The sequence below is a fragment of the Oxyura jamaicensis genome, chromosome 8, assembly GCF_011077185.1.
Source record: "Oxyura jamaicensis isolate SHBP4307 breed ruddy duck chromosome 8, BPBGC_Ojam_1.0, whole genome shotgun sequence".
NCBI classification, from domain to species: Eukaryota; Metazoa; Chordata; class Aves; order Anseriformes; family Anatidae; genus Oxyura; species Oxyura jamaicensis.
Genome location: NC_048900.1, coordinates 15,802,707 through 15,829,654, shown reverse-complemented (window position 1 = coordinate 15,829,654; position 26,948 = coordinate 15,802,707). Strand labels below are relative to the sequence as shown.

The 26,948-nt window shown below is 47.2% G+C and overlaps 1 protein-coding gene across 1 annotated transcript; it reads left to right on the top strand.

Moving 5' to 3' along the window:
* Window positions 1-381: 381 nt before the first annotated feature.
* Window positions 382-20,282, top strand: LRRC8C (leucine rich repeat containing 8 VRAC subunit C). The gene is made up of 4 exons (XM_035333207.1): window positions 382-487; window positions 2,835-3,046; window positions 11,758-11,899; window positions 14,085-20,282. The coding sequence occupies exons 3-4, from the start codon at window positions 11,762-11,764 to the stop codon at window positions 16,353-16,355; spliced, it is 2,409 nt and encodes an 802-aa protein (XP_035189098.1). The 5' UTR covers window positions 382-487; window positions 2,835-3,046; window positions 11,758-11,761; the 3' UTR covers window positions 16,356-20,282.
* Window positions 20,283-26,948: the final 6,666 nt, after the last annotated feature.

Genomic DNA, 26,948 nt, shown 5'->3' with positions numbered 1-26,948 from the left:
TGGGCCCCGCCCCGCCCGGCCCCGCCCGGGCGGCTCTGCCCTGCCCGGCCCCGCTCGGCTCGACTCGGCTCGGCTCCGCACCGCGGCATGAGCGCCCGCCCGGCCGGCCGCCGCCCGTGACCCCGCGCCGAGCCGGCAGGCAGCAGGTAGGTAGGCCCCGCGGCGCCGGGAGCGGGCTCCGGGAGGCTCCGTGCCCGGGGCCTGCCGCTGGGCGGAGGCGGCTCCGCGCTGCCCTCCCCGGGACGAGGCAGCCCCGGAGGGCGGCTCCGGGGAACCGCGGCCGGCGGGTCTTCCCCCGCGGCACAGCCGGTGGGGCCCCGGGGGGGTGCTGGGGGCTCGCGGCCCTCCCGAGCCGGCCGGGGGCACGGAGCGGGGCCGTCCCGGTGCTGCTGCACCGGCTGCGGGCTGCCCCGCCTCGCCTCGCCCTGCCCTGGTGGGTGCTCGCCAGCAGCCGCTGCAGCTCGCCGGGGAGAGTTGGCCAAGCAGGGTGAGAGGCTGGGGAAGGCTGCAGGATGCGTCTGCTGGAATTTCATTGGGAAGAAAACGTGTGAAAGGGGGGAATGTGCAGAAACGAGTGTGCGAGATGTGGCCTGGTGGGGTTTTTGTAATCGCTTGCTCCGAGGTCGGACCCGGGGTCGGTGAGCAGCGGGGTTTCACCACACACGTGTGCGCGTTTGCACCCAGCAGCGCCGCAGCCCTGCAGGATGCTGGAGAAGAGCCCGCGGAGGCAGAGGGGTGCCTTGCGAGGCGGTGGGGGAAAAGAGAAAAGATGGCAGTACGGGGAAAATGCCTTCCCTGTTCAGCCGAGGGGGCACGTCTCCCCTCCCCGCTGCGATTTCAGAGCCGCTTTTACTTTTCTTTCTGGCACGGTGGATGCAGTCCGAGGGCAGTGCTCCCATCCCTGGGCCTGTTCTCGTTGTTCCCCGGACACACCGCAGTCAGCAGCCGGAGCCGGGCTGAGCAGCGCGACCTGGCCTCGGGTTCCCGGCACCTCGCCTGTGCCCAGGGCTGCCAGCGAGGCACAGCAGCCCGCACTGAGCACCTGTGGTTTCTGAATCATTTCCTTTTCCAGTTGCACTCTGAGTTTGCTAAAATGCGTGGCAGCAGTGATGCTGCTTTCCTCCCGTCTGGGTAGTAACAGGCCCCGCTGTAGGTTTTACAATAATAACACCGTTCTGTGGTGGCTTTTTTTTTTTTTTTTAATTGTTTGCTGTTTACTGCTGGAATAACTTTTAAGAAAAAACTTTCTGACATAAACCCTAAAAATCCATTACTTCGCGTGCCCGGCATCGGACACGGCCAGCACTGGCTGCCAGAGGAGACCATCACTGGAGACTCCTGAACTCCACAGAAGTTCCTTGCTTCAGCACCCGGCACTATCAGGCAGCCGGATCCTGTGGCAGCCCGGGCTGCTTCCTGCGGCAGCACCACCAGAGCCACCTCCTGGGGCTGGAGGCCCCCGGTAAGGGCTCTGCCCGCAAGTGGGGCAGCGTCATGGCTGGAGGCAGGGAGGGTGAAACAGCATCGGGGTCACCTGAGTGACCCCAGGGTCCGAAACAAAATGGGCCGGAGGCTGTTGGGAGCAGCAGTTCCCCCGATTGTCCATTGACCTCTTAGCATTGATTCAAGTGGCCCCTGTTTGTTGCCAGAAAGGCATTTCCCAGCCCAAGCCTCTTTGAATGCTGCAGGAAGTGAAAAATCTCCAATGGTACTCCAAACAATTCACAATAGCAGGAGCTAGAGTTTAATTTTACAGTTTTTTTTTTGTTGTTTTTTTTTTTCCATGTTGAGAAAATGGAGTGAAAAGATCCTGTCCTCGCTGCTGGGGAGCTGTGAAGGGCAGCGGAGGGGGACGTGTGGTAAAGAACTGCCTGAAGAGGAAACATTGTACATCAGGGAAAAAAGACAGGAACTCCAAAATACGTACTCCAAAATCTCAGTACAGCAAAGAAGCCGCTCTCTTTCCGAAATGGTTTGTAAGGAGACTGTTAGCTAGTGTGGGATTTCATGTGTTCGACATAATGGAAACTTTTCTCTCTGCTTCATCCCCGAGCTGCACTCCCAGCGGTTCTGTGCGACCCAGCTCTGGTGCAAGCTCAAGCCGTAGCATGATGGCTTTGGTTGGGTTCTCTGTTCCTGAGACCTCTGTCCCCCGAGGAAGATGGTTCACTCCCTGGGCAGATGCGACAGTGCCGTGTCGCTTCCCACTGCAGCGGAGGGCAGGCCTGGTGCTGTCCCGTCCCCAGGCAGGCGCAGCATCTCGGGCTGCCTGCGAGGCTCGCAGCCCCAGCTCCGCCTTCCCACACCACGCTCGTTTGGTGCCTTGGTGCCTGATGCAGTGGCTGGTCAGGCACAGGACAGACCCTAGAGCTGCATCATCCAGAGAGCCCGGAGCTTGGATAAGGATATTTTTTTCTCATTTTTTTTTTTTCCAGTGTGGAGGTTGTGTTGGCTGTTTCCATGAAGGGGCAGTTTGTCAGTGGAGTGTTTGATCAGGTAGGTAGGGCAGTGCCATGTATGTGCTTTACGCATTTTCTAATTGTTTGGGAGAATCCTGCTTTAAGCTGGAGCGCTGGGTTCTTCTTGGCTGTGTTATCTCAGATAAGCTTGTAGTAATGTGTAGGGTCTACTTCTCGTGTTTCAGCAGTGAAAGAAATGCCCCCTGCAGGGCAGCATGCTGCAGCTCTCCTGGAAAGTTGCTGGTGCTGCTGCTGGGGTGAGCGTGGAGATCCCCTGAACCAGCATGGGCGGCAGAGTCTGCTCCTGTAGAGTAGTTTAAAAGGCCCATTTTTTCTCTGTCAAAGTCAACTTTCAACTCTTCCTTTCACCTTTAGGCAAGCAGCACCCAGCCTTGTATACCAACTTCAAATTCTGGACTAAGCGATGCTCTGCTGAAAACAGCGAGACACCAGCCCACGTTTCCCTTCAGTGGCATAGCATCCAGTGATTTTGCGTTGATGGGAATCCAAAATTCAACAAGCCAGCAATGAGACTGCTAACGTGCTGAGAACACTTCCAATTTCATTTGCTCACCGTTGGAAACGAGGTAGGAGCTTGGACTGCATGCTTGCTCTGGAGCTGGCCGTGAAGCAGAGCATGGGTCGGGTGCTGCCTCAGACCACCGCATGGTGAGGGGCTGACACATGCTGCCTTCACGTCGCCCTGCGGCAGCTCGGGAGCATAGGTTGCTGTAAGGAAGCAGTTTGGTGTTCTGAGAGCATGCTGTCAGGTCTCTCTCTTTATTTGCCAGCCAGGGTGCGTGCCTGAGCAGTAGTCCCAGCTGTAGGCTGTTCTCATGTGAACTTACAGTGCGAAGTGTGTGTTTGTGGGCAGTATTGTCAGAAAAGGTGCCGCCTGCCCCAAGCCCCATGTGATCTGATGAAGCTGGGGCTCAGTGGATACATCCTCTTGTTCTGTGGGGCACCAGTGGGCATTCTGATGGAGTGCGTTTGGAGCTGATCCCTCCAGCAGGCCGCGGCTGGGCACTGCACTGAAAAAGTCTGGTAAAGAATTTAGGCAGGTAGCTCTAGTTTTCCAAACCTCTGAGGTTTGTGATCTTTAAAAGTCTTCCTGCATGAGTAGCAATTAGGGTTTTGTAGCTGTTCATGCTTGTCTTACCAGTTTGCATCCAAACAAGATGATCATGCCAGTTGTAAGAATACCCGTGCTTGAGTTTCTATATGTTAGTCTTCATTTTTTCAGGAGTGCGGGTGGGACTGAGCTATGTTTTCATTGTTGGGGATTTTTGTTACAAAGGATGTTTTGGGGGCAGGAAAATGCATCAGCTGTGCTTCAGGCTGAGAATGCCCGCATGTTTATTTGGGCGTTTGGGGATTCGTGTTTTACGAGACTATTGCGAAGTTTAGAAAGCTCTCTTGTGTAGCATGCGAGCAGGAGCAGAAAAGATCCCTTATGCGAAGTAGTCTCACAAATCGTGAAAGCAGCATTTCTTTAATGTTTTTGGCTCAATCACTGCATTAAAAGTTTTTAACTAACTTCTCAGATGGTTGAGTAGCTTAGACTCAGAATGGACCCTTTGTGCTTCATGTCCCAATTAGGAATTAACTTTTAATTATATCATCTGAACATTTTTTATTCAGAGCACTTGTTTTAGCCTGGAGTCCCTGAATATTCCTTTGACAATGAGTGGCACTAGTTTATGTAATATTGTCTATCCTATGACATGGTTCCTGTCTTCATTATCTGAGTATATCAGTGTTTGTGGAAAGCCTGGTGTAACTTCGATTAAAACTTAATCAGCATTTCCTTTTCTCGATCATTCAGATGTATTTCAGCAGTACTAAAATAGTACTTTCTGGATAGTCTCTTGCTCTTGGATTTGCTGTTAAAGGTTTTCACGTGCATTAAGAACATTTTGCAGCTCTGGAAAGAGGGTCCTAGGCTTGAGTGATAGCCCTGATAAACTAAGAATGTGATCGCCAAAGCCAAAAAGCAGAGAGTTTCCCATGGAAATGTACAGAGTTCACTTCTCTTTAAATTTGGAAAAAGAGTTCAGCAAAGCTAGATCTCCACACAGTGCTATGGTACAAAAGAGCTGCTATCGATTCCGCTGAGATTTTATCTGGCAGAATCTGGCCCTGAACATTTTTTTGTCTTCAGTCCAACCAAACAGAAGTCAAAGAGCTGCTGACAATAGGAAGTATTTTTGGTGTGTAATGCATGAAAAAGGACCGAGGCTCAATTAAAACAACAAGGGTATTGTATGGGATGCTGTCGCCAAGGCGGCGCTTACTGGATGTGTAGGTGGAAATTGCAGCATATACTTTGACGCGTAATTATTAAAGTCGCTTCCTCATTACATTCTTCAGGTCTGCTCTGAGGTCTGGATTTGGGGCTGGGAGCGGCTCCCTGGGCACCACAGCAGGGACAGGGCGGTCACTGCCACCTCTGAACCCGTGACACTGGCTGCAGGCGTTAGGCAGGGCACAGGCTGTAGGGCCACCAAACTGTGGGTGATGGAATAACGCGTCCTACGGGCTGGCTGTATTTTGTCTGCTCCCCGCGTGGCAGCCTAACGGTGGCTGTGGTTACGTGTAGCATCAGCACAGCTCCAATGGCTTTGCAGAGAAGTTTGGGCTTGCTCTGAGTTCAGACTCAATCACTTGCAGAGAACTGGAAAAAGCTATATATTGTGATTTTGTATTAATCTAATTCATCCCTCCCGGTAAAGGCAGTAGGCACCTTTCTGCTTGCAGCTGGAGGCACGGCAGGGCGATGTGGCGTGCCCAAGGCAGGGAGTCCATGGCCAAGTCTGACGGGAGGCCTGACTCACGCTCTCTCCTTCCTTCTGGCCAGGTTTCCTTGCCAGCCTCACCCCCGAGAAGACAAATGTCAAGTGGTTTGTTTGACAATACAGTAAACATATGTCTCTTAAAAATAACTTGTTTGGATGCAAATGGATTGTTTTTAATGACTTTCCAGTTCCTTAACGTGGGATTTATGTTTAAGCAACAGCATCATTTGTTTGTATTTCTTCCAAATGATGGTATTTCTTCCTATGAAAACCTCTGCTATGATCAACAGAACAAAAAGTAGCCCATCATGTTTGAAGAAATGGCAACGTGAGACCTTTTTGCTGTACTTCCAAATACTCAGTTTTCAAAGTAGTTTTTCCAACCCCCACTCCTCCCTCACCCCCTCCCCCCAAAAAAACAAAACAAAACAATACAAAAAAAAAACAGTTTTATTTTATTTTACAGGAAACACCAATGGCTGTAGAGCCTGACAGGGGACACTAGTTTCCTGAAATGCTTCAAAGCCAGGGAGGAGTTACTAGTAAAGGTATTACTGTATATTACATGGGAGCAGACCATTGCTGGACATCTTGGTCAGTGCAAACAGATAGCAAGGTAATTACCAGAGCTCAGTGTCAGGGTAGTTCAGATACCATTCCCCTGCATGTACGATTTCTGTAAGAACTCAGATAAGGGCACAGCATCAAACTCTTGGGAATTAGGAGTTGCTAATTCCAGCCCTTATCTTCTTATTTTCCCCTTAGTCTAATCAGTGCTGTTTTAGACTAGAGGCCTTGTCCCTGGGCCCACTTTTGGTCCCCTCCTAGTTAGGTGACGAAGTGGAGTGGGTTCATTATCTCTATCTGCGGTGCCAACACAAGCAGTGCCAGGAACTGTGGGGGACTCCAGGGCAAGTGCTGGAGATGAGGATCAGCCTTTGTAGCTGCCACAACCAGCAGACACATGCAAAACCACAGTTTCCAAGGTTTATAAATTAAAATTAGTCAGCTGTGGGCAGCTGTTTACAGTGCAGTAAAAAAAACTTCCCCAATACACAGGCCAAATTTTGGGTCATGGGGGTCCGGAGAGTTTGAAATAAAAAGACCCAAGTTCTGTAACATGCATAGTCCAGTGCCATTCCCCTAAGCCTGTTTCTAGAAGTGGTTAGAACAATTTTTGGTGCCACCTGAAAAGTGACTTGACAGTATTTCTGTGGAGCGGTGACCGCTTACAGTCAGCTGCCGGGTGCTGGGGATGTGTGATGCCAGACCCATGTGCCCTAGGGCTCAGCAAGTTCCTGCCACCAAGTCACGAGCTCATCGCTTCCTGTAATTGCTGTGGCCTCTATTACATATGTGCTGTGCTCTGTTCCTTTAATGAAGATGAATATGCTATAAATCATGTATGGGAACCAGCCCAGAGACCTACTTGCAGTGGTATTCCCAAAAGGCATTTCATAATTTATCCTAACACATGCAATATATTTAAAACAGCAAGGAGAGCTGGTTCTACCCAGCCCAATGCCTTCCCCCCTTGATAGATCTCTGATGTGAAGGACTGCACAGTCCCAGTCTGAATTTTCTCTTGTGGAAACCCCTCTGCCGTGGCTGCGGTGCCCAGGGCTGGGCTTAGCCTTCGTGGCCAGCTTAGGAGGTGGTGGTGCCGGTCCTCTGCCCGAGGTGGGGTCAGTGCAATGGCAGGGAAATGTGGTTCAGTGTCAGCTGGCGAATAATGTTCACATCTTTTCTGGTTAGCTTAAGAGATATCACCAGCTTCTTGTGCTTCCTCATTCTAAACTTCACCGTTTCTGCAACCTTACCTCTGTCCTAGTGCTGTGTTCCTCCTCCTTTCTCCCTCTGGCCTGTTATTTATACCCTGCTCTAACTGAACCAGTGCAACCCTGACATTAACTGCCAGCCCAGTGCCCAGGGGCCCCGACTGTGGTGCGAGGCTGTGGATGTTACCTAAAACAAGTCACTAAAACAAGTAATGGATGACAGCATTTGCCTAGGGGCACAGCAATGTGGTTGAGTACCTGCTGGAAGAGTAAGATGGCAGAGAGCTTGCCTTCTGGTGAATAATATCTGTAGCCTGACAAACACAGCGCTGACAAGTCACAGTCTCTCACATACAACCAGCAGCCGTGCCGCCGTTCTGTCAGACAGTGGGCCAGGCCCAAAGCATGGGGCACGTCATTGGGCTTTGCAGCAAGGATGTGATAGCTGGGGCAGTGGCAGCAGACCGCGCTGCTCAGCAGCTTTCTCAGCAGTCTGGAGGTCGTCCTTCCCCTCACGGCCATGCTGGTCCCCAGCCTGGGGACGGTGAGGGAGGGACAGCAGGTGACGGCCCATGGCCATCCCGCTGTGCCCTGCTGGGGTCTGGGTGCTGCCGGACCTGCACCGAGAGGTGGAATAGAGGCAGGGACGCCCAGTTATCCATGTCCATTCAGAGTAACACCGCCTAAAACGAGTTAAGTCGCTCCACAAGCATCTACTTAAAAATAGCAACGGTCACCTAGCAATAGCTGGAGCATGGGGAGCCGTGAGGAGCCAACAGCATTTTTATTGAGGGCTGTATTGGAGGTGCACAGCTGTGAGCATTAACGTGTCTGTGCCCTGTAACCATGCTGCATCCCTCAGGGTGCTCTGAGCATGGGCCAAGATGAGTAGCTCTGGCAGCCCATGGTGTCATGGCAGGAGGGATCTGGTGTGTCCGCCGGTGTCACCGGGGGCAGCAGGGCGGCCACAGCTGGAAGCCATGTCTGTCGGCCTAACTATGTCCAGCCACTTATGCAGCCATTCCTCAGCACGAAGCCCGGCACAACCACAGATCCCACCAGCAGCCCTGCCTGCCCGCTCCTGCGGGCTGCCAGTGCCAGACAGCTAATTAATTAATTTCCTTTATGTTCTGCAGTGTGTGTCCACACTGCTTCCCTGTGTTTCCCCTGGTGAAGGTCAATTGTTCAGGAGGTGCTTTGTGACGTGGCTGTTGCGGAGTCATCCCCTGATTTAATCTCTCGTTTATTAAGTCTAACTTGTGTCCAGTACTTTCCTTTCCCACTTGAACCTATTTATTCTCCTTAGCTCTTTCAGGTCACGTTAAGTCATCATGCTGTGCTTCTCATTGCCCATGCATGAACTGATTTCTGTGGTTAGATTTCTGCAGGAGTAAATATCTGCTATTTGGCTGGAAGCTGTTCCTGTTTACATCAGTGAAGAGTTTGGACCTGAATGTTGTAGAGTTTTTTTTTTGTTTTGTTTTCGGTGTTCTTCCACATCTCTATTTCCAGCAAAAGCCATATCTGCTTATTATCTTCAAGTCTTTGCACATGCCTTCAGGGTACGGTATTTGACCCTCCTTTTCCTTTGCAGGGGGATTCAGGTATTTGCACATCTTCCTGGATTCCAGCATTTCATCTTATTACCACATACTTTCACTCATTGACTCTTCTTTATATCCTAGAAAATTTTAAATAATAAAAACCTACTAGTTTATCTCCCCTTCCATTTTGTTGTTGTTTTTGTTTTTCATCTGGCAAATTCTCAGCACTTCTCTGCAGCACTGTTCAGTGAGCCAATACAACTCTTAATCTGAGTTTCTTTCTGATTTCCTACTGGTAGCAGAATGCCAGATCATTTGTCTCTTGTGCAGTTTTCTTTTCTCTAGAGATTGAGGATTGTTAGAAATACAGAAGAGATTAAAAAAGAATAAATTCTGGTTGTAATTGGAAAAGTTACTCCAATATTTAGAATTCAGGGTTTCCTAAGGTGGGTTAAAAGAGTATTTAACTTAAGTCACATTTCATGTTTTGGGTACCATAAATTGTGCCGTTAAATAGCGTTTTGAGTGTAGGTGAGCTGAAATCAGTCATGTTCTCTTAGTTTCCACCAGATGAAATTTTGAACTCATGTTCTTCCATCTACATGTGGTAAGAGGAGGTAGTGACCTACGATGGATGGTGTACTGTCCCAGAGATGGCTCTTTGGGCTGCAGTAGGAATTTTTACCATCTCTGGATTGATTTGTTTGAATGAATGTAAAGATTGACAGAATCACTTTGGTTTGAGAGAGTCACAACAGGCCTTGTTTGTGCATGTGGCCCTGGGTGTCTGCTGTGGACAGGTGGGTTATGTCGAGGTTGTGTGGACCTGCTGTGTCTCTGCTGTGTCTCTGAAGCCATTGCTAATGGATGTGCTCCTGGTCACTGGACAGGCCAGAGTGTGAAAGCGGTTTCAGGGAAGAGGGAGATGAAGACAGCGCAATTTTGTATAACTCTTTGTCATGCCATTACAGCAGTGCTGGCAAGCCCAGGCTCCTCTGAGTTTCTTTCCAGTGTTTTTTCTTTATTGCTGGTGTCACAATGAAAGAAGCACTAGGGTTTCTCCAGAGAATCTTGGAAAATGGTTATCCACCTTCTTCGTGTCCAATCTCCATTTAAAACTTCTTGTGAATGTCTTTTTTTCTGAAGCTTAAAAAAAAGTATCCTGTAATCAGACACTGCTAGTTTATTTACCATCGCTATGTGCAGTACTACTGCCATTGTTCAGTGTTTTTTTAGGAAAAACAAACAAAAACAATAAAGGAAAATCTAAGTGGCAAACAGATTGTGGTGTTGCTCTGCAGCCCTGGCATGGCTCAGAGAGACTGGTTGTGCGCAGGTCTCCTCACTTGGACCATTAACCAGGGTGACAGTATGTGCACTCTGCTAATGAGGAGCCACACTGTGCAAACAGTGACCACTAAAGGGAACAAGAGATCAGAGCAGCATGCATTTGTGCCACCAGGAACTATCTGCCTTCATTTAAATTCTCCACACATCACTTACAAGAAATAAAGCAAACAGGAAACACAATAGAGGCCCCTAAGAATATAGAGTTGAACCCATCAAATGCAACAGCCACGCTGTGTGACACAGGTCCTGAGGGCTGTCCCTGTGCTGTGCGTTCCCAGCCCCTGCTGCAGTGTGGCCGAGCACACATGGACCAGAGGAGTGGCTCCTGGGTGTGCATGGTCCTGATGGCTGTGTCCATCTGTTCAGGCCAGCTGGCAGCTTGATAAAATTAATAATAAATTAATTTGCATGTACTGCAGGAGACCTTCAGCTGTGCAAGGGAGGTGCACAGCTTCACCTAGTGTCATAGTCTGCATCGCGTCCTCGGGGCCGCTCTTGGGAAGACAAGAAGCTGAGAGAAACTCTCTTGCCTGGCCAAGTAATGCTAAAAGCAACACAAAAGGGTTGAAAGAGCGCAGGGAGCAGGGTCTAGGAGGTGTTTATGCTCCCTACTCAGGAAGAGATGAAGCCCCAGCCCAGCTATTAACCCAAGCTCATTTACAGGCATCACCTTGTGTGTGCTGCTGCTTTTGGGGATGAGTCCAGCTTCTGAGGAGCTGCTGGGCAAGCAGAGACACAGTGCTCCTCAAGGGAGTGTTGAGCTGGACATCTTTTCACCCAAGTATGACCGGTGCAATGGGAGCAGTGATACGTTTGTAAGATGGCCATACACTTGCAGTTAGGGCAGTGTCCTTCGCTGCCTGGCTCTGGATGAGCCAAATCCCCCCAGTCCCTGGGCAGTGTGTCGGCATGTTCACCCTCATGGCTGAGCCTTCGTGCTGCTGGGTGGCACCAAAGCCACCCCATGGGTTCCAGCACACAGCTGAACCAGGACTGTAAACTCTTAAAATATGGCTGTGACATGAGGTGATTGTGGTGCGCGTTTCCAATATTAGTTAAAGGACATTTTTCATAAATTGTCCTTGAGAGTATTTTTGTTACATTCCCAAGTGGATTTATCTTTCCACTGTAACTTACTGGGGAGTTTCTGTGCTGGTTTGATCTCAGGGATTCAGTTACACAACTCACTGCAGACTTACAGATCGGTGTCTGTCTGTACATGCTCGTGCGGGAGCTGATTTCTCCAAGGAGGTGATGATGTAAGCCCAGACATCTGAGGTGAAGATAAAGCCCTTGATCTGCCCATCCTGCTTGTAGTTCTGGTTAGTTAAAGCACTTTAGCAACTTGTGCTCAAAACATAGTAGATATCAGACTGTAGCGAGTATGCACACAAATATTCAAGAGCATCCCAGAAACCACTATGAGTGCAACGGAAGCGAATGAAACACGATAGCTAAATGGGCCTGTGAAATCCGAGCACCGGATAAATGCTTTAGCCAGGCCTTTGAGATCAAGGCTAGCGCGTACGGAGCTGGCAGCGTTCAGAAGGCCGTGTCGACCCGTTGGGTGGGGTGGGAGTCAGCACTGAGCACGTTGGTCTCCCTGTGTGCACGGGACCCTGGTGCTGCTGGGTGGCAGCTCGACCATCCCTTGTCAGGTGGGTGTCCGAGGGACCTCTTGGGAGGCAACCGGGGACTTTGTGCCGCATCCCGGGCCTCTCATGTCCAGAGTGGGTTGTGTCAAACCTCTTGGAAGATCTTTCTCTCTATCTCGCATAGACCGGTGGGTGCTGGCTGCAGGAGGCTAATTGCTGGCCTTGCTCTTTTCCAGGAGGATGATTCCCGTGACCGAGTTTCGCCAGTTCTCAGAGCAGCAGCCAGCGTTCAGAGTGCTGAAGCCCTGGTGGGATGTGTTCACGGACTATCTCTCCGTCGCCATGCTGATGATCGGTGTGTTTGGGTGCACGCTGCAGGTAAATCGGCCGAGGTGGGGTGAGGCGGGAGCAATAAGCGAGGACAGTCCTCACGAGGATGCTGCCCTGTGTTGTTTATCTCTTGAATTTGCAATGAACAAAGCAAAAATTTGCTAGTCCTGGGATTAAAGCTGCTTGGACAGAAACATCAAATAACACAGACCAGTTTTTCTGCAGCTGTAAATCAGTAGAGCTGCACCAGAGTCAGTAGAGTGATGCCAGCTCAGATAAGAGCTGTTGCTTTGGCTTGTGCATGTATGCCTGTTTTCACCACAATCTGGCATAACAAAACAGATGATCAAATTAAGTTCTTCTTTGTACCACCTTTTTTTTTGCTTAGAAGCTTGGAAAAATGTGATTCTGTAATTTCTGTTTTTCTCTATTTGGCAAATGTTAATACTTTTTGCTTTTGTGTTTCAAAGGGATTTGAAATGCATGTGCTTATTTAACACTACCCACAACTAATATTACGCCTCCTCCATTCCAAAGCATCTCTGAGGATGCTGACGCATAAACAGTTGACATTACTGTCACTCACTGTAGCTAAATTTTGCAGAAGAGCCAAAAGCTGAAAAGAAATGGAAAGTACTGTTTGGGATGGACTCCACAGGAGCAGAAAGCTGTAGTACTGGCTCAAACATGGGTCTCACGTATTTTGGCATGACTCAGAAATGGAGCTAAAGGGACACACTGACAGAGCTTTTATATCAGGAGGATTTGCTCACCTATATGGTTTAAGATTTTCACTTAACCTTGTCCCAGGTTTCATGTGAAATCAACTATGGTTTCACCTGTATTCACCATTTAAAATATTTTCAGTTGAAAAGAAAGGATGTCAGTGTTTAAAAATCTCTATGTACAGTGCTGTGTTTTGCATCATAAACTAAATGTTTGCTTAAGCACATGAAGTAGAGCTTCCGTTTACATGAAGTAGAGCTTTAAGTTTACCTGCTGGACTGGATGAAGCATGCTGGAAAGTAATGCATGGAAACATTTCAAATGACGGGCAGGTTCTTTTTATTTCAACTTACTACCAGAGGTATGAATCCAGAGTGTGACTAATGGCAGTGTAAGAAATATCAGAATAAGCATTTACAGACAAAAATTAATGGTAGGAGTTTCTGAAGTGTCAACAGTTATGGTTAAAAACGTGTAATCTCATCTCAGCATCTCCCTACACCACAGTGGATCGTCAAGGATATTCTGCACTTGGAAGCTCTTGTTGCATACCCTATTTTTAGTGCTTTCAACAGCCACGATGTCAAAGGATACATTCATACTGCAGTAGAAGGCATGTTCTTAGTTTGGGTAATCCCAGTTCAGGGCAAATAACAGATCTCTTTGGTTTATCACACGGATTAGTATTTTAAAATTACGACCTCTGGGGAGCATGGCCCTGAACTCAGACTGTTATCCCAACTTAAACCAAAGGTGATTGGTCCCTAAAGGCAATTTCACCTGAGTTTACCAACGTGAATGGTGAGCCCAAATTAAGGAAGTTGCTCTTTTTTTTGCATTATAGACAGTCAAGGACAGGTACTTTGTTTCCACGGGTGTGTACTGTGAGAACTATCTCTGTATGAGACACTGAATAAAAATGATGTCCGTGCACATACATGTATAAAATGCTATTGACTCTAATATCACTATCTGTATTTATTAAGACTGAAGATAAACAGCATCCTCCCAGCATAGATATGCCCACGTTGGCTCTTTGTCAGCCATTTTGGGTGTGATAGACATCACAGTTTAAGTGTAAAGCCACATGAATGCAGTTATGCTGCTTTCAAAGCCGAAGTTCTTTCTGAATATTGTGTAGCACTTGCCAGGATGAATACACCCATCCAGAACAGTCTGTCTCCAGGGAGAGCAGTGCAGGAGATCCCTGGTCTTTTCTGGAAGCATTACCCATACTTCTGCTTTTTCTGGATCATCTCAGTGCCCTTTTATCCAAATTACGGAAAGCTAACCATTGATGAAAAGGGGTGACCTGGTTCCTGGCATATAGAACAAGTATCTTGTTGGGACTAACAACGATAATAATAATAGCACAGACTGTGAGATCAAGTGCCAGGCTATGGGAAGGAATGCCTGACAGCTGGAGGAACTCCAAGGACAGCTACCCAGTGGTACTGCCGCCATTGTTTGTACATCGGTTTAAAAGATATCTTTTTGTGTGTTTCAGGTCATGCAAGACAAGATAATATGCCTTCCGAAACGAGTACAGCCTTGTCAGAACCAATCTAATAGCTCAAATGCGTTTAGTACAATCCCAGACACAACCCCTCTTCCTCCACCCAAGCCATCCACTCCTCCAGCTACAGTTGAAATGAAAGGGCTGAAGACTGATTTGGACCTTCAACAATACAGCTTTATAAATCAGGTGTGCTATGAACGTGCCCTACACTGGTATGCCAAGTACTTCCCTTACCTTGTCCTTATACACACGCTTGTCTTCATGCTGTGTAGTAACTTTTGGTTCAAATTCCCTGGGTCGAGCTCTAAAATTGAACACTTCATTTCAATACTTGGGAAATGTTTTGATTCTCCCTGGACAACGAGAGCCTTATCCGAAGTATCAGGAGAAGACTCTGAAGAGAAAGATAACAGGAAGAACAACATAAACAAGTCTAATACTATCCAGCCAAGCGCTGAAGGCACTTTGGTCAAGACACAGTCTTTAAAATCAATCCCCGAGAAGCTGGTTGTGGATAAGGGAACGCCTGGGGCATTAGACAAGAAAGAAGGTGAACAGGCCAAAGCACTGTTTGAAAAGGTGAAGAAATTTAGACTGCATGTTGAGGAGGGTGACATACTCTATGTCATGTATGTTCGCCAGACTGTGCTTAAGGTAATTAAATTCCTTATTATTATTGCATACAACACAGCACTCGTCTCAGAAGTTAATTTTACAGTAGTCTGTAATGTTGATATAGAAGACATGACAGGATACAAGAATTTTTGCTGTAATCACACGATGGCACATCTATTCTCTAAACTCTCCTATTGCTACCTGTGCTTTGTAAGCATCTATGGCCTCACATGCCTTTATACCTTATACTGGTTGTTCTATCGCTCGCTGAAAGAATATTCCTTCGAATATGTTCGGCAAGAGACAGGAATTGATGATATCCCAGATGTCAAGAACGACTTTGCTTTTATGCTTCATATGATAGATCAGTATGATCCTCTCTATTCCAAGAGGTTTGCTGTCTTCCTGTCTGAAGTCAGTGAAAATAAGCTGAAACAGCTGAACTTAAACAATGAGTGGACTGCAGATAAATTGAGACAGCGGCTACAGATGAACTCCCATAGCCATTTGGAGCTACAGCTTTTCATGCTCTCTGGACTACCAGACACTGTTTTTGAAATTACTGAGCTGCAGTCTTTAAAGCTTGAAATTATTAACAATGTAATGATACCAGCGACCATTGCACAGTTGGACAATCTCCAGGAGCTCTCATTACACCAATGTTCTGTGAAGATCCACAGTGCTGCCTTGGCATTTCTGAAGGAGAATCTCAAGATCTTGAGCGTCAAGTTTGACGACATCAGAGAACTTCCCCACTGGATGTATGGCCTCAGAAATTTGGAAGAGCTCTATTTAATCGGCTCCCTAAGTCACGATATTTCCAAAAACATTACGCTGGAGTCTTTTCGGGAACTTAAAAGCCTTAAAGTTCTTTACATAAAAAGTAATTTGTCTAAAATCCCACAATCTGCTGTCGATGTTTCAAGTCATCTTCAAAAATTGTGCATCCATAATGATGGCACTAAGCTGGTGATGCTCAACAACCTGAAGAAGATGGTCAACTTGACACAGCTGGAATTGGTTCACTGTGATTTGGAGCGCATACCTCACGCAGTCTTCAGCCTTCTCAGTCTTCAGGAGTTGGATTTAAAGGAAAACAACCTCAAATCAATTGAAGAAATAGTAAGTTTTCAACATCTGAGAAAACTGACAATCCTAAAGCTGTGGTACAACAGTATAACATACATCCCAGAGCATATAAAGAAACTCACTAGTCTCGAACGGCTTTCCTTCAGCCATAACAAAATAGAGGTTCTTCCATCCCACCTATTCCTATGCAACAAAATCAGATATTTGGATCTGTCTTACAATGACATTCGCTTTATCCCACCTGAAATAGGAGTTCTTCAGAGTTTACAGTACTTTTCCATTACTTGCAACAAAGTGGAGAGTGTGCCAGATGAACTATACTTTTGCAAAAAACTTAAGACTCTGAAAATTGGGAAAAATAACTTGTCAGTCCTTTCACCTAAAATTGGTAATTTGGTATTCCTCTCCCACTTGGATATTAAAGGCAATCACTTTGAAATTCTCCCAGCTGAACTTGGTGAATGTAGGTCTTTGAAGAGGACTGGTTTCACTGTAGAGGACACCTTGTTTGAAACGTTGCCTTCTGATGTCAGGGAACAAATGAAAGCTGAATAACTAACTTCCTCTTGCTCAGTTTTACAGAAATAATGCTTCTACCAAATATGCTGTAGAAAGTGCATACTCTGAATATGCATTTAGTTTGTGATTTTTTTTTTCTTTTTCAGAAAGTCCTTTCTGTACAAAGCAATTTGGAGTAAGGAGTACATATATTTTTAATAAAATTTTCTCATATTTTTTCACTGTTTTAAGATATTTTAAGTTTATTTTACCCTGAGAACAAGGGTGTCTGTAACTTAATTTTTACTGGCAAAAGTAAATGTTTTTATCTGCTGAGTTTTTTTTTTTTTTTTTTAATTTTGGCTAATCCCAACAGGGGAACTGTGTTTAAATTGTATGCTTTGGATTGCATAATTTGTAACAGGTGATTATATTGTCTTCCTGGTTAATCCCTTAGGATGTGGTCTTCGACGGGTAATCCTGCAGGTGTTGAGTGCCCTGTTCCCTCTTTTCTTCAGTGGGAGCTGACATCTGGGTTGGCCTTCCTTTTATTTATGACACTTTTCTCACATGGTTAAAGCAGGTAGAAAAGGTTCTGTATGTACAAGGGCTGGAGGTATCTTAATGGGTCTGAGGGAGCATGCAGAATTCCTCCAGGGCCTTCTGGAAGGTTTAGTCCGGGTCTCCATTCACATGCAGCAGGAGGCACTGACTGCAGTTTCCCCTCCAGAGCTGGAAGAGTAAGGCCACAGGTCACAGAGGAGTCACTACCAAAATGACTCATGCTGAAGATTTTCTGAACAATGCAGAGAGGTTCAGGGGCCCATTTCCTGCTGACCTGAGTGTAAGGGGTGCAATGAACTCACTGTATTGGAAAAGTCAATGCAGGGAGATGAAACACTAATTTCAAAAATCCCCTACCTATCCTCCACTAAACGCCCAGTACAGCAAGTGAGCAAGTGTCCTCTGTGTCCCTCAAGGATGCTGGGCACCTTGCAGGACTGGGATTCAGAAAAAGTGCAATCATGTTTAGTTTGTAAAGCTTCTGGCAAGGAAATGATAGTATTTTTAGCAGCTAATATGCTCCTTTTTTTGAGCTTTGGTATTATATTACAAGCTCAGCACAGGAACATTTGCAGATTTGGAAAAATGAGGTTAAATGAATACATTAACTTCTCAAAACTCTCAGCCTACCAAAGGGCAGTGATGAAGGCTATATTTTCATCTCCCAAATAGTAATTAAAATGGAAATCATACAGTTGGATGTCAGCTTTTTGAAATATTTTAATAATCTGTAATATCTTTAATGCATCAGGCTGGGAACTTTGTCCTCTGAAACCATTCTCAGTTGTTTATTTATCCAGCTTTTTTAAAATTTATCCAGCCTTTTATTTATCCATCCTTTCTCTTAGGCAAGTTTGGCAGGTATAGTCTTTGATAACTCTCATGCTACTCACAAGCTAATTTAAGCTAATAAAAACAACCATATAAAAAATAACCAAGCAAAATATCTTGCTGGGAGGAGATCTCTTCATCCTCTCCAACGACGCATATTTGAGTCAGATGCAGGCACTGGATAAATGCTTTGCAAGAATATCTAGGAGTAACTACTTCTTTCTGTAGGAGGCAATGCTGTTTATAAATTGCAGAGGTTGAGTTGCAGATTGTTTAAAGTTATGTAAAATAATTTTTGATGATTGTCAGGTTGGTTGCTTTTCAATGTTCTCTAACTGCCGTTGCATGTCTTGAACTCCAGTTAATCTGGGTTCTTGAGCTTATTGTTGTTTTGAGCCTGATTTATAAAGGTGGGGAGACAATCTAAAATAAATATTTCCTCATTAATCCAGGGCATGCTGCGCAATCTGGTAAGTGGGCTTGCTACATTACCAAGTCAGACTTGCTTTTTGCGCTTGGCTATGTTCTGCAGAAAATCTGTGTGATTAATGAGAAATGGGTCAGGCGTGAAAGAATCAGAACAAGCTTTTTTTTAAGTGGTTTAATTTAGTTCTGTAAAAGACCTATAACTGATGTAGCTGTTGCAAGAGCTACTCTTACTCATATGGAATGCACTTATTGGAACAGCTTGGCAGTATATATATATATATTCTAAATGTATTTCACTTTGATGTAATGTGAGGGAGAGAAATGTTTCATTGCTCATATTAACCTAATTATGTAAACCAAAGTGCTGTTGTCTCTGATGAATGTAAACTGTTTAAAATGTCCAAGTAATCGTTGGAGCTGTATAGTTATCCTATTTAGATTTGAAATATGGGAATACATTTGAAGTTTTTTAAAAAAATCTTTATAGTCCTAGATGTAGCATTTTAAATCCATAATTTATTTTGTGTCTAATGTTTCATGTGTAGTGGTCTATCTTCTGAATGGAAATTATGCACACCTCATAACTGAAGGTTGGAGACTGGTTCTACACCTTTTTTATTTTTTTTATTTTTTTTAATACATCACTTAGAGGATGTGGAGGTTTTGTTTGCCACTGATTATATTTATGTCAGGGCAATCCCTCATGTGGGCACAATTACATGAGTATAAAGTGCCTAGTGCTGGTATTTCTTTATTTACCTTCTAGATAGGAAAAAACTATACCAGTGTAAGCACTTTCATGCTAATAACTGTATCTCCTCCAAGGGTTTGGTGTTTGGTCTGCCGAGACAGCTTAGTCAATCGAACAGCTAATAACTGTATCCCCTCCAAAAAGGGGCAGTTTCCTTCGTCCACCCCTGCTCCCATCCCTGGCCACATGGTCCAGCTGCTTCTCTCGTACCTCTACAGGTCTGGTGCTTGTCTGATCCCTCCACAGGATGTATCAGTTTACTAAGCCAGCAGAAAACTAAGAAGCCAGTTAAAAAAAAAAAAAAAAAAAGGCAAATCTGCTGGGTCGATGGATGCTAGGGTAGGAGCAGCAAGGGAACAGGACTCTGCAGCCAGGGTCTGGGCAAGGAGGAGGAAGGACAGGGCACTTTAGAGGTGCTAGGTCAGCTCGTCGTCTTGCCGAGCCACGTGCTTGGAGAGCTGGGCTGTTGCATCTATAGCAGGGTTAGGCAGCATGCCTTTTGTGGGTAGAAAACCCTCAGGCTCGCAGTGAGTGATAAAATACCAAATTACTGTTAATTGCTTAAACTTAATGGAACAAACTCAGGTAGCTGCACTGTTGACTTTTTCTAAACTTCTTACTGTCTGGTCTGGGGGGTGTATTTTCCAAAACCGTATTACAGTATTTTAGAAGTGCATCAACTAAGAGAAGATTTTCCTAATTCTGTATGACCTCCAGAAAAATATGTAAAAGTGCCATATATACTCAGTGATTCATGTACTGCTCATATGTATATTCACATGCAATTGCATAATAGAAGACTTTTCTGTGAACTATAGTATTTGACTTAGAATGGATGGACTTTTTGTGGATAATACTTCAGGCATGGTTTCTATGAGTTTATATAATTAGTTACATTAATCAGGTGCCTAAAAAATAATACAATTGCCAGAATATAAGCAAGGCATTTTACATTATTGCTCAAAAATAATGTAAATATTCCTTGGTAATGGAAGCAGAGATGACAGAGTGCCTCAAAAATAAGAAGACAACTTTAATAGTATATTAAGCCTGAAAAACAAATCTACTATGTGATCAAAATCTGGAGATGTACGCTTCCCCCTTTGTCACAATTAGGATTTGTGCTGACCTCGTGCATCCAGCCAGTCCGGCAACTTTTGCAAGTTCGGATTGGAAAGCGCCCGCTCCAAGACTCATACCACATTTCTGGCACTTCCATTAATTCATGTGCTTAAGTGGTGACAAGTCCTGTAAGAATGCCAAGGAAAAACTTTGAAATTTGACCAAACGGACAAACACCTTAATTCTGTAGCAAGAATCTTAATATGATAATAGACCTGCCTAGTGTTACATTGCAATATAGTACACCCAGGAAAAAGTGAAATAAAATGTTCTTTTGTAATAATGAACATTGTCAGACTGCAACGTGATTATTTGTTTTGGAAACACTTTGTTTCTGGGTTACCTAAAGATCAGACATAGCCATCTTTTGGGTTTATTCTCTTGGGAGGGAAGTCAGGAAAACACACTTGAGAGAACATCGTTAGACTTGACAGGATTTACAGTGATGGTCTGGCTTCCTGTGCTCCTCCTTGCATCCCATCTCTCCGCAGCCAGCATGAGGGCACACAAAGAGGCCATCCCTGCAGGAGCAGCTCCCTGTGCTCCACGGGGGCTGCGGGGCCCCGGCGCCTGCCTGCGCTGTGTGGGAAATGATGCTGCGAGCCCTCATGGCTGACGCAACCCCCTATAAATCTCCCTCCTGAAGGCAACAGGCTCATGCTGCCTGCTTTCGGCATGGTATGTGTTCCTCCTTTCTTTAGGTTAGCAGCAATGGTTTGTGTTGATGTATGCAAGGATGTGGAGGTCCGGGAAGCTGGCCCACTCCCAAAAGCCACACAGGAGGCAGTATTTTGGGGCTACACCCAGCAGGATGGGCACAACGGCACTGGCAAAACCATTGCAGGGTCCTGGCGTGTTTATTAAGTATTGTGGTTGTAGGACAAGCTCACAGCCTGAGCGAGCTGAGCTCTGACAAACCTCATCTTTCAGTTTGCTTAGGACGTGTCCTGGGAAGTGGGACCTGAGGGACTCGCAGGGTTGCCTGCTCAACAGTGAACAGCGACATGAGAGCCAGTCCGTCCTTCATTGCGTGCCAAATAGCTACTGGGAATTTTCAATAGCTGTGATGGATGCTTTGTTTTTGTGTATTGCATTCAATAGTGAAGGCCATGGTAAGGAAATCGCATGTCTGTCCTCTTTTCTCCTTTGGAATGTACATGAAAAGCCCTGAAGAGCTAGGTGAAGAAGAAAAAAGATGTTTTCTCTCTTTTTTTTTTTTTTTTTTTTTTTTTTTCCCTCTCTCTTGTGGTTGCTTCCAAAATGCCCCTCCTGCCAAGGGTGCAGGTCTTCCCCCAGCCATCTCCTTCCCTGTGAATGGCGGGCACGTGGGAGCAGTGGTCCTCAGGTGAAGGCCAGGGCCACCACAGGAGCATAGACGCAGGACATGACCTCGGCCAGACGAGCCCTCGGCCTCCTCCTCCTCCAGCTGGGGCAGTGTCAGGGCAGGCGGTGTCCTGCCGTCGGGGCAGCTCAGCACAGCAGGTCCCTGCAGGCCCTCCTCCACCCACCGGCGCCCATGTGCCCCAGACTCCACTCCTGGTTTCCTGTTGCACATCCTGCCCTCATCTGTAGCAGAGGACCTGGCAGGCTAATCCAGGCTGGACCTGCCCTGTCCCCACTGGGATGAGAGGGGGCTGACGTGCTGCAGGCGGACATGAGGTTTGGCAGACGTGCAGTGGGCGGCAACAGGCCCAGAGCTTCCACATAAGGAATCCCAGACCATCGTGCAGACCTTGCTCCAGTCCTCTGGCTCCAGGCATGCATTTGAAGGAGCTTGTGCTGGCAGAGAAGTTGTTTTTATCATTGTCTCGATACTAAATAGGCTGTCTTGTGACTGGGTTGCAGCCGACTGCTTTGGCTCTATCTAGTAAACTGTGATGCTGCTCGTGGTGTTTTGTAGGGCCATGATGGGTCCTCACATGTGGGCTGTTGGCAGGTGACTGGCTTTAAGAGCATGGCTTCCTCCACTGGGCCTGTGGGGGCCTGGATGTGCCAAGAGGTTGTACTTCCAGCGAGAAAACAAATGCAGTAACCTCAAGGAGCACTACCATTATGGCCAGTGGGGTTTGGTGGCTCTTGGCCAAGGCAAAATTTGCAGGTATTACCATGGGCAGCTCTGGCAAGATGCGTAATCCCAGGGTGTGGAGTTAAAACACCTACACTGCAGGCAAGCATGAGCCTTTCTGCTGTCAAGCACGATTTTATCAGCCCCTCCTCTCTTCTGCTGCGAAGGCTCATGAGGCTGCACCTAAAGTGAGGTGTCTGCGTGGCACGTCGAGCAGCACCCTTGATGTGGCAAGGTGACAAGGGAATGGGTGTTGGGAAAGGACAGGGCAAGATGGTGCCTCCTTCAAAGCCTTTGGGATGTCATTGGGCTTGTTGTTTGTGTGCCTTTACAGTGCTGCCATGGCTGGCATATGACACAGGTGGACCCTTACCTGCTTTGGACAACTGGCAGGTCCCCCAGGAACACGGGTGGCAAGGGAATTTGTGACAGCCAGATGCACTGAGAGGCACAGAGCACGTGGCGATTGCAGCGAGGAATCACTTGCTAACATATGTGTTGCTGCCAGCCTTGTGTGATACTGCAGAACATGCACTGACTTGATTTGTTGTGCTTTTACATTTCTGGAGTAAGAGGGATACTAATCTGTCAGAGGTATTTTGTCACATTAAATTTATGGAGTGTGGTAAATAAGTGTTGATATTTTGCTGAATTAAAATTGAATTTAAATGTAACCCTTGTCTCTTGCCAGTTGGGGTCATATGGTACTGCTAGATTGGCTTGTGGAGACTGCCTGCAGTTCTATTTATTTAGGAAAATATTTTGGCAAAGCTGTGGCATCCTGTTTCCTTACTGTGAGTAGAGAGAAGAAAGTAGTTAAATGAGCACAGAGCTTCAGCGTGGTAGCAAGGTTACCCTTCAGAACAAGTTGCTGGCTACAGCAAGAAGCTAAATAATATTTTTACAACTCAAGAACAAGTTGCAAACCAAACCAAAGTGCAAAGGAATCCCCTTGGCAAAGAGTAACTTTGGAAAGCTGAAGTGCCAGGAGTGAAAGCAGGCAGGATCATTGCTGGTGAGCTCTTCAACACTGTTTCCCCTGTGCCATCCTCTGTTTGAAGGTGATGCCACCAGTGAGAGAGTTTCTTTGCCCTCTTAGCTGCACTCAGCATGCTGAGCAGGAGGGGACTGCCAGGCTCTGTGGGACAGGATTTATTATTTTCTTTAAATATCCTCACTACACAGACTCGGTGTGCAACCCACGACATTTTGGGAACACTGACCATTCTCACTGTCACCACCAGCATGTCAAAACTTGCAGATGCACTCTGCATGGGGTAAGATGTGGTAAATAAATAACGTCACATCTGTGCTCCCAGCTGCTGGCTACACTGCTCCTTTAAAGCAGTGAGCCTTGGGGGGGATTTTACCAGAGTTGCTTCGATGAGGCGAAGAGCTTCTACCAAGCCAAGAACCCAGCCACTGGTTTCACACCTTCAAAGATAAATTTGACTTTCCGAGCCAGGCTCTGCAAAGCCTGGCGCTTGCCCAGCAGAAGAGCAACCAAGCGGTCCCGCTGGTTCAGGGCTGGGTCGGCTGGCGCCAGCTCCTCCTGCACCCACAGCCCTGCCAGGTTCTCTGCGAGTGGCCTGACGGGCTGCCAGAGGAGCCAAGCCCTCGCCTTGCCTAGGCCAGTGACTGTTTCTGCCGGAGTTGTGAAAGCTGAGAGGAGCCACTTCCACTCTGCTGACTGCACCCAACCACAGGAACCGGCCACACGAAGGCTCGCCCAGCCAGCTCTGCCGCAGGAGCCGTGCCATTTGGGGCTGCGCAACCCCTCCAGCACGGTGGGAGCCATGAGCACGCTCTCTGAGAGGGCTCGCAGGTCTTTTCTTCAGGCAGGTGAGGCTGGGGCTTGGTGGGTGAGCAGCTGGTGCTTCAGCTGGAGCTTGTATCAGTGGAGGTTTGCCAAAGATCTCCTAAAATAAAAGATCTGTAGTGGGAAACCTGTGAAAAGGACCAGAAAGGACAACTTGGGGCTCATCAGGCCTCTGAAGTGAAAAGGGTGAGGTGATGAGGAAGGGGCCGCTGCTCCCTGTGGGACATGATGATACCCACAAGGGTACCTGAGCCCTCGGGGCTGAGATGACATTTCTGTGAGCTGGGCGGTAGCAGCAAGGCCAGTGCTTTGCAGGAAAACTTTGGTTTTGGCAATCACTGAAGAGAGGGCTGTGCCCTGGAGTGTGAGGGACTGGAGAGGAGGGGTTTTGCTGGGACTTGGACTCCTCCTGGGTTCCTCCTGGGCTCACAGTGACGCCGCAGGGCCTGGAGCCCTCCCCTGGCAGGGAGCAGGAACATGGAGGAAGCAGCTGTGTTGCCATGGCAGTGCAGGCAGCAGGACGTAGGCACAGCCGCCTTTCTTCAGCTCCTCTGCCCGCAGGGAGCCAGTGTGAAGGGCTGGGGCCTGGGCAAGGCTGCGGGACGGAGCACAGGCTGCCCCTGTGCCCAGGGCCAGGATCCACCAGCACCTGCTTTGCCTTTAGGAAACCTTGGGCTTTCATGTATGAAAAAATAGCATTTACTGAAGGATTTTTTTTTGTCATTTTGTTTTGTTTTTCCAATTCCCATTAAGTAGGCTTGACAAGTCCCCATTCATAAGGGTGCAGGAGGCTATGTCAAAAAGAGGCCAAGCGGCCAAAAGGTGAGAAGAGCCATGCCCAAACTCCTCACAGTCAGATACCCCCATCCCTGGGTGTTGAAGGATGTTTGCTTCCAGCAGCTGGGTGTAACCCTCTGTAAAGCACAAGCCAGTTGAAAAACGGGCCAGGATTTTGGTATGGTCTGAGACACTGCCCAAACACAAGTGAGCAATGTCCCCCCACCCCTGAGTTGATCATTAATAATGTGTGTGGATGTTTTCCCTTTACAACAGCAGAGTCAAGCCTCAGCTTCGTCTAAATCTCATTTAATCAGCTTTCCAAGAAAGTCTAATATAGAGACTGGAACTTCTATCAAAATCCATCCATTTTTGTACAGTATTTGTTTAGAAGTTATGCCTGAGAAAGCTGCCTAATGTGTGAGCATGTTTTCCTTACACATTGACTGCCTTAACATTATTCTATTAGAGATCACTCAGCTGTTGGGGATCTGTGATAATGATGATTTAGAAACCAGGCCAGCAAGGAATTCAGAGTGCAGACAAATGGCCCCAAGCTGCCTCCATCCCAAGTATATTTCCATTTTTCACACTCTTTTTGTCTACAGCATAGAAGACTTATCACTCTGTAAGTATGTGTTTAAAGTTGCTTCAGGCCTCCAAATACATCCGGCGTTAAACCCCCTGTCATTATATAAGAAATCCTTTCAGTTATAGGAGCCTTTAAACTGAATGCCAGTACTGCCGTGCTTCTACCAGCCCCACAGCTCCCTCGCTGGGCTTTGATCCCCATCTTTATGTGTGCCTTGGGTGCTTTGGTTGCCTTCCAAGATAGTGAGGCTGACTCTCTGCTCTTTAATAACACGGTGTCCCTGAGCACTTTGTTTTCAGGTCTTTAATGTATTATTTGCCGCGGGTGCACAGATAATGCAATAGATGCCAGATTTATTATGCCTTATGGAGCATTCTGTGAATTTTTTCCCCATTGCAGTCCACATGAAGAAGTTTGTTTATTCTGCAAAACTTCAAAGCATTCAGTTTCAAACATTTTGCTTTTCCTTTTATGGCTGTGGAAAGGAGAGGTGAGACCGCAGGGTGCGGGCCTCTCACAGTGTCAGTGAGGGGCAGCAGGCACTGCGGAGGCCAGGGGAAGCGGGGGCATGCCGAGCATCACCGTGTCAGGGTGGGACATGGGGGCTGAGGGGTGAGCACACCGCAGTAACGGGCTGGGGGCATCAGCCCTCACACAGCTCTGCCTTGTGCACCACAGAGTGGTGATGTATCATGACCCTCTGTATCATGACCCCCTCTGAGGTGACAAGAGCAGAATTCACTGAAGACATGGCTGGGGCTGCTGGGAGAGGCCTCCCTCCCTGCATCACCAGTGAATTCCCTGGGCAGGCACCAAGTGTGATGCTGGCTGCTGATCCTGTCCCTAGGAGGGGGTTGTGCCTGGCCCCACGGGTAGGACATGGTCCACGTGTAACAGACACATTTGATTCAGGTGGTAGCTACTTGTACACCAGATGTTAATTAATCCACGGTAGGAAATACAGTTCCATCCATGGCCTAACGATGATCTTTGCTCCTTTACCACTTCCAACACAACCGCTGGCACACAAGCTGTGGTGGCCTGTCTGGCTGACCCCCGGTGGCTCTGTGTGGCCGTGGGGATGCTGCAGCCCTGCCCCAGCTGTACACAGGGCCACATGGACATCTGCAAAGGGCAGAGCTGAAGCTTTTGGGGAAGAGGAAGGGGGTTTTCCTGCAGTTCTTGGTTTCTTGGTTTATCTTCTTTCTTTATAGCTAAAATCTGATAACTATCTAGGGGAAGCTCTTGTCCTTGCTATCGTTCCTCTGAAAACCATTCTCTTTTTTGCCTCTATTTGCTTTCAAATATCTTTTATTCCCTCACCTGTTTCCCAAAACCTCTTCCTTTCCTAGTTCTCCTGCCACGGAGGGAAAAAAAAAAAGCCTCTAAAACAGAAACAAAAACAATGAATGAAACAAAAAAAAAAACCACAAACTTACAAGAAAAGGTCAGCTATTTTTGAACTTCCTCTCCCAAACTTTATTTCTGTCTCTTTCGATACCCAGTGCCTGCTGCCACCCACCTGCGGGCACGGGTGGCTCGCGGGTGCCTCACAGGGCCCAGGGGCACACCGACCTCCCTGGCTCCTCTGGGGGCCAAGGTGCTGCCCCTGGAGAGGGGGAAAGGGAGGCCTGTGCAGCTCTTAAAAGCACCTTACCTAGCTGGGGAAATTTAATGCAAGTCGGGTATGTAAGCAGTAA